Source organism: Rattus norvegicus, chromosome 1 (genome assembly GCF_021556685.1).
Source record: "Rattus norvegicus strain SHRSP/BbbUtx chromosome 1, alternate assembly SHRSP_T2T, whole genome shotgun sequence".
In the NCBI taxonomy this organism is placed as follows: domain Eukaryota; kingdom Metazoa; phylum Chordata; class Mammalia; order Rodentia; family Muridae; genus Rattus; species Rattus norvegicus.
The window spans coordinates 213,355,617-213,371,216 of NC_141534.1; the positions used below are offsets into that span (position 1 = coordinate 213,355,617).

The following is a 15,600-nucleotide window of genomic DNA, read 5'->3' on the forward strand; positions in this document are numbered from 1 at the left end:
CTCCCCAGCCAGGGTTTGCATCTCCTCACCTTCAGCAAGCTGAGATGGGTAAGTACATTAGCTGAGCATCCCTCCATATGGGTGCCTGTAATGGCCTTTCCCAGCCCTCAGAAGCCCCATTCTCTTTGAGGCCCCGCCCCAATTCCCAGACCCAAGATGGGGCTGCTAATGCTCTGAGGCACTGAGAAGGGAGGGGCTACCAGGGTGGTGCCCCCAGCCTCAAGGGGACCTGGGTGGAGCAGGAAAGAGCCATGCCTGGGAGGCCCATTAGCCTTCAGCTAGACGCCCATGGATCCAGGTCTCCAGAGGGTAGACGGGCATCCTTCCAGCATTTATATCTGGGGCTTTCTTATACTTCTCAAAGGAAGACAAGGTCCTTGAGGAAGGGATCCCCAAATTAAGGCTTCTCTGGGGCTGGGAGAAGTAGAGACAGACGGGAGCATCCTTGTTTGGTGGAAGAGACACTGAGCCAGGAACTACAGAAGCAGTCAAGAGGCCCAGGCCCCACTGAGCTGCTGTAGACACCTCCAGGGATCACAGCCAAGAGGGATCACCATTTTGGCCAAAAGACAGATCGACACACTCAGAAGCAGGTGAGAGGCTTGTTTCTTTTTGCGGCCTATGTGAAGGTAGAGGGTATAGTGCAGTTCTAGAATCCAGCGAGAGCCTGGCTCTGCAGGGGCAGCTTGGTGACCTAGGCAGGTATCTCCTCCCAGAGCGGGAATTTTAAAAGTAGCTCATGAGCAGGTAAAGCAGTGGTTCTCAGCCCTCCTAAGGCTGCGACCCTTTAATACAGTTCCTCATGTTGTGGTGAACCCCAACCATAAAGGTATTTTTGTTGCTACTTGATAACTCAAATTTTGCTACTGTTATGAATTGTAATGTAAATATCTGATATGTAACCACCAAAGGGGCTGGGACCCACAGGTTGAGAATGGCGGTAACTGCAGACCAAGGCCAAGGGCAGGAAGAGCAAGGTACCAGGCTAAGAAGAGACATAGAAGTCTATGAAGCATAGCCTGACAACTTGAACTTACAAGGTAGAAGGAGAGAGAACAGACCTCAGGTTGTCCTCTAAACTTTGGGTAAGGTTAGCCATGGCGCCCATAAACTGAAGCTGCATGAGCAGTCACCTGCTCCTTTCCAGAGATGTTTCCAGTGCAGACAACAAGACTCTGGGAACAAGATTCACATGATTGGTACAGAATGGGATGCTAAGGCTGATGCCAGTCCGGTATTCTAACTCCCATTGACGAAGAATAGTAGAAGGCAGAGCTAGGTCAGCATGTTCTCAGTCCCCCACTCCCGGTATACACACACACACACACACACACACACACACACACACACACACACACACACACACACAGAGAGAGAGAGAGAGAGAGAGAGACAGTGACAGAGACAGAGACAGAGGCAGAGACAGAGACAGAGACAGAAAGAGGCAGACAGACAGGCAGATAGACACAGGCAGACAGACAGAGAGATCACAATGTTACAATGAACTCTAAACTCAGTCTCATTTTTGAACCATAAGGCCATAATGGAGAAGCTACTGTTGTCTGTTTTGAGATAGTCCTGGCTGGGGGTTGGGGATTTAGCTCAGTTGTAGAGCTCTTGCCTAGCAAGCGCAAGGCCCTGGTTCAGTCCCCAGCTCCAAAAAAAAAAAAAAAAAAAAAGAAAGAAAGAGATAGTCCTGGCTGGACTCAAACTCTCAATGTAGCAGAGGGTGACCTTGAACATCTGAACATCCACATCCCACTTTCTAAGTGCTAGAATGACAGCTGCAGACCACCATGCTCAGGTTTTGCAAGGCTGGGATGGAACCCAAGGCTTTGAGCAAGCCAGGCAAGTGCATTATCTGAGGAGCTACACGCCCAGCCTCTTCTCTTTCTTTTTCTTTTTTTTTCTTCCTCTTTCTCTCTCAACTTTCCCTCTCCTTGGTTATTTTTTTTTCTTTGAAGCAAGGTCTGGCTATGTAATCCAGGCTTGGAACTCTATATGGAGCCCATGCTAGTCTCAAACTAGTGATCCTCCTGCCTCAACCTTGGAAGTTTTATAACTATAAGCATGTACCATCTTACCAAGTATGGATCAAACGTAGAGCTTCCTGCATGCTGGCAATTGCTCGGCCAACTAATCATGTCCCCAGCCCAAGAAATACATGCCTTCAACATACATACATAAATATATATATATATGTGTGTGTGTATGTGTGTGTATATATACATGTGTATATATATATATATATATATATATATATATATATATATATATGTTGAAGCTTCACCCATCATTCCTCAGTAATATAGTTGCCTGAAGAAGACAGGGACAAGGCCAACACCAGTGGACATGGGAAGGGGAAATTCCATTGCCCACCTCTAGGCTAATAACTACAGGCATCTAAGGGATGCTGGAGACCGGTCTCCCCCAGGAGACTAATGGGTTTTCCGATACCAAGTGTTCAGATCCCAAATCACTTACACACAAGCAACACCGAACAGGAGAGAGAGAGAGAGAGAGAGAGAGAGAGAGAGAGAGAGAGAGAGAGAGAGAGAGAGAGAGAGAGAGAGAGAGGAGTGTGTAACAATAACAACTAAAGAAGAGGCCAGGATGTTCAATAGCTGGGGACCGGAATGCATGAACAGACTTTGCACTCATCTCTGAAGGAAAGCTCAATACTGTCAGGCTGTCAGAGCCAAGGGACAGGGCTGGAGGGACCATTTCTATGTCAGAAGGCCAAATATTCCAGGGATTTGGGTGACGTTTTCAAAGCACAAGCATTGTCTTGTTCCCCTTGCCAGGAGTATCTCCCTGGAGGTATGTTCATCCTCTGCCTAAGAGCGGAGCAGCAGCTCCCCTGGGTCAGCATGCTTTTTGGCTCTCCTGGGGAACAGAGAGTAAGCCTCAGTTCAAAGTTCTTAGAGGAACCGTAGAGTTAGCCTAAAGATCCCCCGAAGGCTAACTGATGCATGGTTCCAAAAGAATCCAACAGGCACTTAACAATAAAGTTCTGAGTGTTCCCCACATACTGGGCACAGGTCCTGGCTGTGACCTAGGAGGGGAAGGCCATCAAGGGTGGCTCTACCTGCTCTCAAGCCCTCACTGTGCCCGCTACTGAGCTCAATGGTGAAGCACATTCTCCTCTCCTCAGTTCAGGGTTAACTGCCAGCAGCACAGCTGCATGGCTGAGACAAACGTGGCATTCTGCTTTTGACAGCATGTGCTCTCTGTGGTTGCTGTAACAGAGACCCCAGACCAATGGCTTCAAACAGCAAATCTGAAGGGTGGGCCAGTGGGATGGCTCCAGGGCTAAAGGCACTTGCCGCAAAGCCTGAAAGCTTAAGTTTAACTCTCAAAGGAGAGAGCAGACTTCAACACATTGTCCTCTGACCTCCACATGACTGCTGAGGCATGCGCATGTGAGCACTTGCACGCACACACGCACACACACACACACACACACACACACACACATGCATACATGTGCATTCTTGAGCACATAAAGTAAACAAACAAATAACTGAAATAAAAACAAGAAATTTAAGTTTGTCCTCAGCTACACAGTGAGTTTGAGACTAGCCTGGTCTACATGAGACCCCGTTTCAGAAACAAACAAACAAAATGTCTGTTTGGTCTAGGTTCAGATACAGGCTCCCCTCTCTCCAAAGTCCCTTCCTTTCTGTGGTCCCATCTTGGCCTCCTTTCTATCTTCTTTGATAAGACTGTGTTAAGAAGAAGAGGAGGAATTCCCTAACCACCGACATTGGGGAAGGGGAGAGCCATCCCAGGAAGTTGTCCTCTGACCCCTGTGCCCCACCCCTACACAAGAAGAAAACAACTGAATGTAAGAGAAAGAGATGTTTTATGACGAGTTCTTGAAAAGCCAACTCCTGACAAAATAAAAAAGAAAACAAGCAAATAAAAATGGCAGAAAGGCTGGAGAGATGGCTGAGCGGTTAAGAGCACTGAATGCTCTTCCAGAGGTCCTGAGTTCAAATCCCAGCCACCACTTGGTGGCTCACAACAATTTGTAATGGGATCTGATGCCCTCTTCTGGTGTGTCTGAAGACAGCTACGGTGTACTCATATAAATTAAATAAGTAAATAAATATTACTTTTAGTTATGAAAAGCTGGAAGTGTTGGTGTATGTCTTCAATTCTAGCACTTAGGAGGCAGAGATAGACCATTTTCTGTGAGTTAGAGGCCAGCCTGGTCTATGTAGAATTCCAAACCAACCGTGGCTACATAGTGAGACCCTGTCTCTAAAATAAAATAAAATGATAATGGAGTTGGAGAGATAGCTTTGTGGTTAAGAGTGCTTCCTGCCTTTGCAGACTCAAGTTCAATTCCCAGCACCCACACCAGGTGACTCACAACCATTTGTCACTCCAGTTTGAGGGGATCTGGTACAGTCTTTCTGGCCTCTATCGGCACCTACAGATATGTCATGTACACACTGAGATACACACACATAAGTAAATGGAAAGATACTTTTTTTGCCAGGCATGGTGGCAAACACCTTTAATCCCAGCACTCAGAAGTCAGAGGCAGGTGAGTCTCTGAGTTCAAGTCCATCTAGCCTGGTCTCAAGTTTCAGGACAGCCATGACTACACAAAGAAACCATGTCTTGAAAGAGGGGTTAGGGGATAGGATACTGCACTGAATTTTACACTGACAAGTGGGAACCCAGAAGGCAGGAATACCTTTGTATTAACACATTACACACTCTATGAGTGGTACTCAAGCAGCATTGAAAGCATGACTAGACCTAAAACACAAACAGTTGGATCTGGAGCTCTGAAGTCCAGTCACATGCACACAGAAATGACCAGACAGATGGTTTTACCTTCTGCCAAGCCCACAAAGAAAGTGGATCTTACTGGGTACAAACTGTTCTGGAAAGCGGAGGAGCAGCCACATCTCCAAGCCATTTTATAACCACAATTACAACAGGCAGAAGCAGCAGGAGGGAAGCCAAGGGGATTTTTATCTCTGAGCAAGGACTAAGGTGCTTGGAACAAGAGCAGGTCACTGTCGCTTGCAAGTGACACACAGTTGCCTTCTCAGCAGTCGAGATGCAGAGGCAGGGGGATCAGGGGTTCTAAACCAGCCTGGGTTACCTGATACCTTGTCTCAAAAAAAAAAACAAAAACAAAACAAAAAAACATATCAAGCTAGGTAAAAGAAGGGGAGGAGGAAAAGGAGTGGGAGAGGTGGGCTGGCGAAACGCTTTGTGGTTTGGAGCACTTGCTGCTCTTGCAGAGGACCTGGCTTTGGTCCCCAGCACCCACATGGCATCTCATAGCATTGATTCCAGTTTCAGGGAATGTGACGTCCACCATGGGCACTGCGTGTGTGTGGCACATACATATGTCCTGGCAAAACATCCATATTCGTAAAACAAAGAGAATTTTTAAAATGGTGAGACTAGGCTGGGCATGATGTAATCCTAGCTCCTGAGATGCTGAGGCAGGAGGATCAGGAATTCAAGTTCCTCTTTGGCTGCATAGGGAATTTGAGGCCAGTCTGGGCTACCGTGCCTCAAAAAAAAAAAAAAAGGAAGAAGGGAGGAAAGAAAAAGAAAAAGAAGGAAGGAAAGAAAAAGGAAGGAAGGAAGAAGGAAGGAAGGAAAGAAAAAGGAAGGAAGGAAGAGAACCAGGTGGTGATGGCGGCACACTCCTTTAATCCCAGCACATGGATGGCAGGAGGAATTCTTAGTTCAAGTCCAGCCTGGTCCACCATATGAGTGTGAGACAATTGCCAAAGGAGCTCTGATTGGCTGGCCTCGACGCAGGCCAAGCTATCGTGGAAGACACCTGAGACACTCAATACGTAGGGAGCCACTTAAAATACCAGGTGTGGGGGCTGGGGATTTAGCTCAGTGGTAGAGCGCTTACCTAGGAAGCGCAAGGCCCTGGGTTTGGTCCCCAGCTCCGAAAAAAAGAACCAAAAAAAAAAAAAAATACCAGGTGTGAAGTACTCAGTGTATGCATGAACCTGATTGGATGACCCTACCCCACCTAATCTGTGGTTTTTTTGTCTTAAAATGTTCTGTTTTGCCCTCTGGTAACAAACACGTTTTGGATCCCAAACCCAACAGTCTTCCTGATATATTAGCTTCTGAAAAAAGATACTTTTTGTTGGCTTAAATTTGGTTTTGTAGTGGATTATTCCCAAACTCTTGGACTCTAACAGAAGAAGAAAAGAAAAAGAAACTCAAGCTGGCAGAGAGGTGGAGTGTATGTAGCGGGTCAGTGTCTGTCTGGTCCCATGATAGATTCAGGCACAGTGGGAACCCTGGCAGTCCAGAACATGGAATTTAATGTGAAATCTTTTTCCTCCCTTAGGCATGAACTACACTCCTTATAGCAGCCCAGCCCCAGGTCTGACCATCAGCCCCACCATGGACCCTGTGACCTGGGTTTACTTTTCAGTGACATTCCTGGCCATGGCCACCTGTGTGTGTGGGATAGTGGGCAACTCCATGGTGATTTGGCTACTGAGTTTCCACAGGGTGCAGAGGTCCCCCTTCTGCACCTACGTGCTCAACCTGGCGGTGGCCGACCTCCTCTTCCTGCTCTGCATGGCCTCCCTGCTCAGTCTGGAAACAGGGCCCCTGCTCACAGCCAGCACCTCCGCCAGAGTCTACGAGGGGATGAAGAGAATCAAGTACTTTGCCTACACAGCAGGCCTGAGCCTGCTGACGGCCATCAGCACCCAGCGCTGTCTCTCCGTGCTTTTCCCCATCTGGTATAAGTGCCACCGGCCCCAGCACCTGTCGGGGGTGGTATGTGGTGTGCTGTGGGCACTGGCCCTCCTGATGAACTTCCTGGCTTCTTTCTTCTGTGTTCAATTCTGGCATCCCGACAAATACCAGTGCTTCAAGGTGGACATGGTTTTCAACAGTCTTATCCTGGGGATCTTCATGCCCGTCATGGTCCTGACCAGCGCCATCATCTTCATCCGCATGCGAAAGAACAGCCTGCTGCAGAGACGGCAGCCTCGGCGGCTCTACGTGGTCATCCTGACTTCCGTCCTTGTCTTCCTTACCTGTTCTCTGCCGTTGGGCATCAACTGGTTCTTACTCTACTGGGTGGAACTGCCGCAGGCCGTGAGGCTCCTGTACGTCTGCTCATCACGCTTCTCCTCGTCTTTGAGCAGCAGCGCCAACCCAGTCATCTACTTCCTCGTGGGCAGCCAGAAGAGCCACCGGCTGCAGGAGTCTCTGGGTGCTGTGCTGGGGCGGGCACTTCAGGACGAGCCTGAAGGCAGGGAGACGCCATCCACATGTACTAATGATGGGGTCTGAAGGCAGCCCGCCTAGGACCTCCTCCAAAACCCTGCCCAGCCCTTCCCTACAAGGACCCAGAAAGCTTGCTGTGCAAAGGCCTTGCACCTCAAAATGTTGGGGTCATTTTCCTGTCTGCCAGGAGAGCCACCACTCTCACCTTGCGTTCCTAATCTAAAGTAGGAGGTGAGGCAACATTTCTTTCTGTTTTTCCTGTTTAGACACCGATCCTAGCTTTAGGTCCCGTCCTGGGCAAGACTGGCTGTGAAATGGAGTTTCCCAGTAGAGACTGCATCTCATGCTGGTGGAAAAGGTCTTTCTTAGCCCCCTTAACCCCCTGACCTGGCATCTGTCTTAGCTTCATTTCCATTGCCGTGACAAGTTCCCTGACAAAAGGCAACACAGGGAAAGAAACTGTTCACTTGGCTTACAACTACAGATCATGGCCCATCATTTCAGGGAAGCCAAGGCAGAAATGTAAGCAGCTAATGACATCACATACAAAGTCAAGAGCAGAAAGAGTGCAGACGCATAGCTCCATCCCCACTTGCTTGCTCTCAGCTAGCTTATTATATCCTCTCTTATCCTGTTCACAATTATCAGCCTAGGGAATGGTGTTGCCCACAGAGGGCTAGGGCTTCCTGTGTCAATCAACAGTGAAGACGACCTCTTGCAGACACACCCACAAGCTAACCTGATCCAGACAATTCCTCACTGAGGCTCTCATCCCAAGTGATTCTAGGTTTTGTCAAGTTGACAGTTAAAGCTGAACAGACAGCACCTTGGACATGGGGATGTACTGGTAACATCATTTAGTGCACAGAGTGGTGGCTCTGCTGCACATGTCACCGCGCCTCCAGCACGAGTGTGACTTTTCTGGCATGATGTGACACACATCCCAGATAGGGCACTGATAAAGACCAAGGAAAAATTCCATCAAATCAGAGTCTGATGAACCGAGTAACACAGAGAAGCGTGGGTCAGGGGTTAGTTATAGAGATGTAGTTCAGCATTACTTATAGTGATGTCGCTAAAACAGCCACATCACCAAGAAACCCCTCCCCAGCCTGGAAGATAATTTCCAGAGGTTCTCTAGATGAAGTGCTCCCCTTACCTAACCTACCCTTCTGTTACTAGCACCTCCCTAAACCAAGACAACTGGACTGGCGTTACATGCACCTAAGAGGAAGTACAAGGGCAAGGGAGAGGGGTCTTAGACCCTTACTACCCTCCTTTCGTAAGGGAATTCCCACAGGCTTCATCCTGAAGGTCTCTGGTGGGAACTCTAAGCTGCTTGGTTACAGTGGCAATGGCTGTGATTGATACTCAGAGGAGAGAATGCCACCTTCTCTGACCTACATCTAACTGTCATCATCCCCCACCTGACCTCTGGCTCAACCTCAGGCCCTGATTTGGCCCATGGGGTTCTTTTGTACCCCTTGTTCCCTGAGACATCTGTGCCAGTTAACTTTGTGACAGGAGAGGGCATAAACATGGCAGCCAGAGGCTGGGAAGAGAGAGGGACCGGACAGAAAGAGATTTGAACAGGCAAAGCTCTGCAGGAGGTGGGCACAGCATGGAGCCTGAGTCAATAGTCTTGCAGACCCTCTTCAGGCCACCTCCTAGAGGGTCTGGAACACTTCTGCACAAGCCAGTGCACCATGTTCGAGGTGACAGAGATGCTGGTCACCCCACCATGTGTACATATATCAAAATGGTACCTCAGACCATATGAACCTGTATGATTCTTGCATGTTATCAGTAAATGACAACAACAACAACAAAAAGATGTTTGTGTTTCTGGCCTCCTGGCTCTGGTCTCTGAATCCTGGACTTTGACACTATTCAGTGAACAGTTCTGAATCACCTGTCCTCCACCCGAAGGTCACCTCAGTGGTCAAATCAGCCCAGTTATTGGCTAGGAACGCTGTCTGGAATCTCATTGGGTTGTTTAACACATGGGTTCTGTTTGATTTGAGGGTTTTTTTAACCCCTCCCCAATCAGGAAAACGATCCCCCTTGGGGATCAGGGTCTGTGCATACACTCGGCAGGGTTGCTAACAGCGAGTGGCAGGCTCAGTCATTTTCTGTTTTAAAAGATTATTTTTAAGACAGGCATGATAGAGGCAGGCAGATCCCTGAATTTGAGGCCAGCCTGGTCTACAGAGTGAGTTCCAGGACAGCCAGGGCTCTGTAGAGAGACCTAGTCTCAAGCCTGCCCCTCCTCCCATCCCTACTGCCACTAGCAAATAGAGATTATTAAACAGGTGCATTGTCTGTCTGTATGTCTGTGTGCCACATGTGTGCCCAGTGCCTGCGGAGGCCAGCAAGGGTGTCACAGGCCCTGGAACTAGAGTTATGGGTGGTTGTGAGTCACCATGGGGGCTCAGCCTTCTTGTACTTTTTATTTTGAGACAGAGCCTTGTTATGTAGCCCCAGCTAGACTTAAACTATGTATCCCAGGCTCTCTGTTATCTGCTATCTCCTGTCTTGGTCTCCTCAGTGCTGGGATTGTAATAGTTTATACCCAGCTCCTCTTTTTGAGATAAGGTTCCCATACCTGTATGCAGTCATTAGGCAGGTGTAGCTGTTAGTAATTTTCCACTCTAAACTACTAGTTTGGGTGACAGTAGCTAGAGTAGCAGAGTTTCAGTGGGTTTAGCTAAATTTAGCAGGTTACCAGAAAGGGCCCCATATATAATCCTCCTGCCTCTACTTCCGGAGTCTCTGGGATTCCAGGCTTGCCTGTGCTTGTTCTTGGTCCAATAGTGGCTTGAGAGGCTTCACCTTATCAGGTTTAAGCCATGCAATGCATCCCCAGAGCCACCTCACAATCCCCCTCTCAAAAGAGTGGGAGAGCAGGGGAGAGGTCCTTAGCAACCGATTGAGATGTAACTTGAGGCCACTGACAGAGTGTGTGTGGCTAACACTCGGGTATCACAGCAGCTCTGCCCTGAGTCTATCAGACCACACGAGACGTCTTACCTTCTGCTACTCTCTTTAGAAGCCAACACCTATGCCTTGGGTGTACTTCACTTCCTCCAGAGCGTCTCTTGCGTGTTTAAGCCTATACTATATTTCAGGTTCAATAAACTCTACCTCAAAAACATAAAGGTGAAGTAAAACCAATGGAAAAATACATCAATGTCTTCATCCATTCTCTCTCTGTCTCTCTGTCACTCTGTCTCTCTGTCTCTCTCTCTCACACACACACACACATACACATACACACACATACACACACACACACACACACACACACACGCTGTTGACCCCACTGGGTGAGTATAAGACCACTCCCACAATTTTTGAGTGGTCCCATGAGTTTGAATCATCAAGCTTTATTAAATACTGGCCAGGAGAATGGACAGTCACCAGATCCATACCAGGACTCCCAGGGAATAGCCAAGAATTAACCTTAGTCAGTGCTGAGAAAGGCAAATTCCACAAGGCTACATACATCCCACCTCCATCCAACAGGGGGCAGCATACATCCTGACGTACTTCCTGCCTGGGTGATCAGCACACCCGCTGCATTTGGGGCATTCTTCATTTGTTTACAGAAGTGAACACACGAGGCTTGCCATCTTACATGAGCATTCCCAGAATTTCAGGAAGTTACTGGCCTTGGGCTGACAGGTCAGAACTGTTTTTTGTTTTATAGATCTCTTAAGCCTAATAATTGAAATTTAAAACAACTTTAGCCCTCACAACACACATGCATACCACACACACACACACACACACACACACACACACACACACACACACGGGGTTAGAGAGCTAGCTCAGAGGTTAAGTGCACTGGCTGTTCTTGCAGAGGATCCAGGTTTACTTCCTGGAACCCACACAACAGCTCACGATCATTTACTGCTCTAGGTTCAGAGAATCCGCTGCACTGTTGAATACGGTGCACATGAAGACACGCAGGTACACATACATAAAAATCAACAACAAATTTAAAAGCAACGGTAATAAAACACAAAACAAAATTTGGTCAACCACGTTTTTTAAGTTTGAATTATAATTCAGTTTTCTTGCCAGAAAATAATTTAAACTGTTGACTTATAAAGTTATCAGTGCATACACAGCCTACGATGGTTAAGCACATCATGACTCCTGTGTTCTGGGTTCTTTGTAGTCTCTGTTGCTATAACAGGGCCCCAGACGTTAGTAGGTCCTGAGACCTTATTGCAACTAACTTTACACACTTCCCTGGTGTACATACCATTCAGGCCGTAAAACTCAGAATGTAGACAGCACCACCTGCCAACACGAAAACAAAGACCTAATCCATCGACGTCCGCAGTTCTGGAAAAGCCTCTAAATGGACTAACCTTGCCTTTTGGTTTCTGTATTTCTGCTTCGGGCTAACTGTTCTTGTTAACTGAAGTATGTAAACCTAGAACATATTTTTTTTCGTGCCTAAAAGCTCAATCCAAAAAAGGCTCAGAGCTTCACTGGGATCCTGAACCCCCAGTGTCATCTCTGGCTGGCTAATCAAGACTTTCTATTGGCTTAAACCAGTCTTCTCTGGTGAATACCCCACCTCATTGCTACCCATGACCTACAGCCTGCCCCGATCTCATTTCCTGTCCTATCTCACCGCCAATGGCTGGAGCTAATGTCTCCTCAGCATCTCTTCTTTCAGTGGAGAAGCTTGGGGGGTCACATAAAATGTGAGAACAGAAGAGCCCCCATCTCAATTCTAGCTGGCCAGCAAGGCCCACAGGTCAGCCAGGGACAGACATCGAGTATGGGGACGTCCCGTAGGCTGGAGCTGCTATTCCCAGCAGCCCAGAGCACCAACAGACAGATGTCTCAGACCCTCATACATTGTTTGTATATCTGGGCTAAAAACCCTAAGGAATGGCCTATGCCAACGCCACGGGAACATCTCCCAACTCCAAAGGCTAACGTAGGGGAAGGGAACGGGGGGGGGGGAATCCCTCACAATACACTTCTGTAGTTTGCTAAATTAGAGCATTCAGTGGATTGAGAGGATGACTCAGTGGTAGAGAACTTGCCTAGCATGTGTGAGGCTCTGTGTTTGATGCCAGTACCACAGAAAGGAGAGAAAAAAAGAGAACTCTTGAGTTCACAGCCTACAACTCCCTAGGTCTGTTGTTCATTTAACGAACATTCCTGAGCACTTACTGTGAGCGAGGTCTTGCTCATAAAGCCACTTCAGAGCCTGCTCTTGGGAAAGAAGATTAAGAAAGTTCAGAGGGGACGAGCAGATGACAGCACCCAGCAGGCAGACCCTGTGCCACCACCCGCAGGCTTCTCCTGCCCACCACAGGGACTGACTCTCTCTCTCTCTCTCTCTCTCTCTCTCTCTCTCTCTCTCTCTCTCTCTCTCTCTCTCTCTCTCTCTGCCTCACTCACTCTGAAGAGTTCCTGCCCTCCGAGGGGACTCTCTACTCTCTGCAGGGACAAGTCCTTCCCACTCCACTGTGAGGTCACCCTAACTCCCTATCGGCTGCAGCCTGACAGTGACCAGAGAGGAAAGGGGCCCCAGAGGAGGAGAGCAGGAACTGCAGCCTCCACTCTTCAGTGTTTGAGGGAATAGCTATGGGGTGCTTCGTGGCTCTCATCCAGTCTGCACCCCAGCTCCAGTCCCTTTGCTCAGATGTGTTCCTAAGGCTCTGCAGGCAGCTTAGCGTTCGTCTCCAGCTCATGCAGCCTGAGGCTCCCATGGCAAAGCTCTGGGCCAAAGATAGACGGAAGGGCTCAAAGATGACGTTAGGAAAAAGGAATGAGCTTGGCATGGTTGTCCCTCCCTCCCACTCAGCACAGTCACAGAGAAGACCCAGAGGCTCCGTCTGCCAAGGACACAGGCCATACCCAACATAGGGACAGCAGGATGGTCTCTGTGAGCACATGTGTGTGTCAGAGTTGTTTGTGTGAGGAAAAAGAAGGCTGAACTGAGTGGCCTAGGCCCTCCCCACAACTGGCAGCCAGCCTCCTCTTTTCTCCACCCCTTCCTTTCCTTTTTTGGGGGGGACAGGGGTTCATGTAGACCAGACATGAATCCCTAATCCTCCTGCCCTTCTCTCTCAATATCTGGAGTTAGAGGCGGGCACCATCGAGCATAATTGTGGCATCGTGCATGGAACCAGGGCTCCTTGCATGCTGGGCAAACACCTACCAAATGAGCCATGTCTCCTTCCTCTTTCCCTCCCTCCCTTCCTCTCTTCCTCTCTCCCTCCACAGCTCTTCTTTTCTTCCTCCCCCACCTCTCCCTTTTTAAAAAGTGTCTTTGTAGGGGCTGGAGAGGTGGCTCAGTGGTTAAGAGCACTGACTGCTCTTCCAGAGGTCCTGAGTTCAATTCCCAGCAACCACAATATGGCTCACAGCTATCTGTAATGGGATCCGATGTCCTCTTCTGGTGTGTCTGAAGACAGTGACAGTGTAATAATATACATAAGATAATGTATTTTTTTTTCAGAGCTGAGGACTAAACCCAGGGCCTTGCGCTTGTAGGCAAGCACTCTACCATTGAGCTAAATCCCCAACCCCAGATAATTTTTTAAATGTCTTTCTATGTTACCCAGGCTAACTTTCAAATTGTGGGTCCAGCAATCCTCCTGCCTCAGCTTTCCAAGCCAGATGCATGTTACCACACCTCACTCACCCAGTCCCTCACCTTTTAAAAACTATTTTTATTTGTGTGCATGTGTGTCTGTGCTGTGTGTATGCAGTACCTACAGAGGCCAGAAGAGGGCGGCAGATCCCCTAGAACTGGAGTTCTAGGTGTCATAAGCACCCAGTGTGAGAACTGGGAATCAGGTCAGGACCTCTGCAAAAGCAGGAAGTCCTCTTAATCCCTGGGCCATCTCTTCAATCCCCAAGTCCCCTTTCTAAGCACCGCTACATTTTTGGTCCTCTCAGGAAGGGTCCCAGGCTCAATGGGAAGTAAATCCAGTCTTTCCTCCAGTGCAGTTCATGGGACTCCTCCCCAGATGCTTTTCTTTTCAACTACATAACAAGCTGAAGGCCAGCCTGGGCTACTTGAGACCATCTCCAAAAACAATGTTCTTATGCTAAGGTCTTGGCAGGTGTAACGGTCTAAGGCAGGGTCTTAGTAGATTAGGGTGACCTCTAATTGAAAGTAGTTGGTTCCATGTTTGACAGGAGGTGTGTGCAGGGACAGACACAGAGAGAAGAGTGACACTGAGCGATGACCAAGGCAGAGACCACTGATGCACTTATGAGACCAAGTGGCTAGAAGCAGGAAGGGACACAGCCCCATGGAGGGAAGAAGACTTATGACTTAGTTACTGAAAACCCAAAGGATGACTTCAGGCTCAGGTGGATGCAGGAGGCCTGAGCACGTCCTCGGGAACGGTTTCTTTCCCATGGCTCAGCTCCTCTGTGGGCTTGACTCCCAGGCAGAGTTCTCTCTCTGGTGGAATAATAGATTTCCACTTCTCAGATCCCATTCTACCAGCTCAGGGGCCCCAAGAGAAGGGTGGGTCCTTTTCTTCCATGTTTCCCATGAATCTCCTGGGCCTGGAAGCTGCTGAATGACCTGGATGAGAGTCCTCTTGGACAAAACACACACACTTTCCCGGAGCTAATCAGAAAGTTTAGGGAAGAGGATCTGCTGAGGGTGAGCCCCAGGCATATTGCACAGAGCCAGCTGTGGGGTCAGAGCACCCCCCATCCCCACCTCCTAACCCCTACACTGAGAAACACCCGGGCTCTTCTGCTAGGGAGAAGCCATGGATCTCGGCAGGCTGGGCCTGCGGTGTGGCTAGCCGCCAGCTCCCTTCAAAGCTAGGCTCCTGAGGGAATCTGCATTCCAACAGCTCCTGAGTTGAAGCCAAGGCCTAGTGGAGTGGGGGTCCTTAAGTGAGCCCGAAGGGTGCTCCTCCCACTGTCTTGGCTCTACTGCTGGCCTGCTGTGTGCTGGGGTGAGGCACTGAGGAAGCTAACAGAGCTATCTATCCTTAGCAACAGAAGGAGTGTGACTAGCCTGTGCGCTCACCAACGGCAGCAGCTACCATGTGGGGACCAGGGACAGCAGGAGAATCAGGAGGTCACAGCAAGCAACTAGCCACCAAGGCTAGCTGGGACTGATGCCAGCTGTTTACTCAAGACAGGGTGACAGGTGGTAGTGGTCACCCTCATTCTATACAAGGCTCAAGGGCCAGCCCACAACTAGGCTGTGGGGTTCCCCACTGTGGGTGCTGCTGGAACCTGCTCTTTTGCACTTACTAGATGGTGTGTACTGTTAAGGATTCACTTGCATGTTGCCACTAGGGCTCCTTTGATTGACCAGCATTCCAAGATTTCCAGCTG

General features: G+C 48.8%; 1 protein-coding gene across 1 annotated transcript; it reads left to right on the forward strand.

Moving 5' to 3' along the window:
* Positions 1-371: 371 nt before the first annotated feature.
* On the forward strand, positions 372-9,068 carry Mrgprd (MAS related GPR family member D). Its single transcript, NM_001001506.2, has 2 exons — positions 372-593; positions 6,353-9,068. The coding sequence occupies exon 2, from the start codon at positions 6,355-6,357 to the stop codon at positions 7,312-7,314; it is 960 nt and encodes a 319-aa protein (NP_001001506.1). The 5' UTR covers positions 372-593; positions 6,353-6,354; the 3' UTR covers positions 7,315-9,068.
* The last annotated feature ends 6,532 nt before the right edge of the window (positions 9,069-15,600 follow it).

Bases quoted from the DNA above. Each gene is read 5' to 3' on its own strand.
- Mrgprd (NM_001001506.2), top strand. From the start codon at position 6,355: ATGAACTACACTCCTTATAGCAGCCCAGCCCCAGGTCTGACCATCAGC.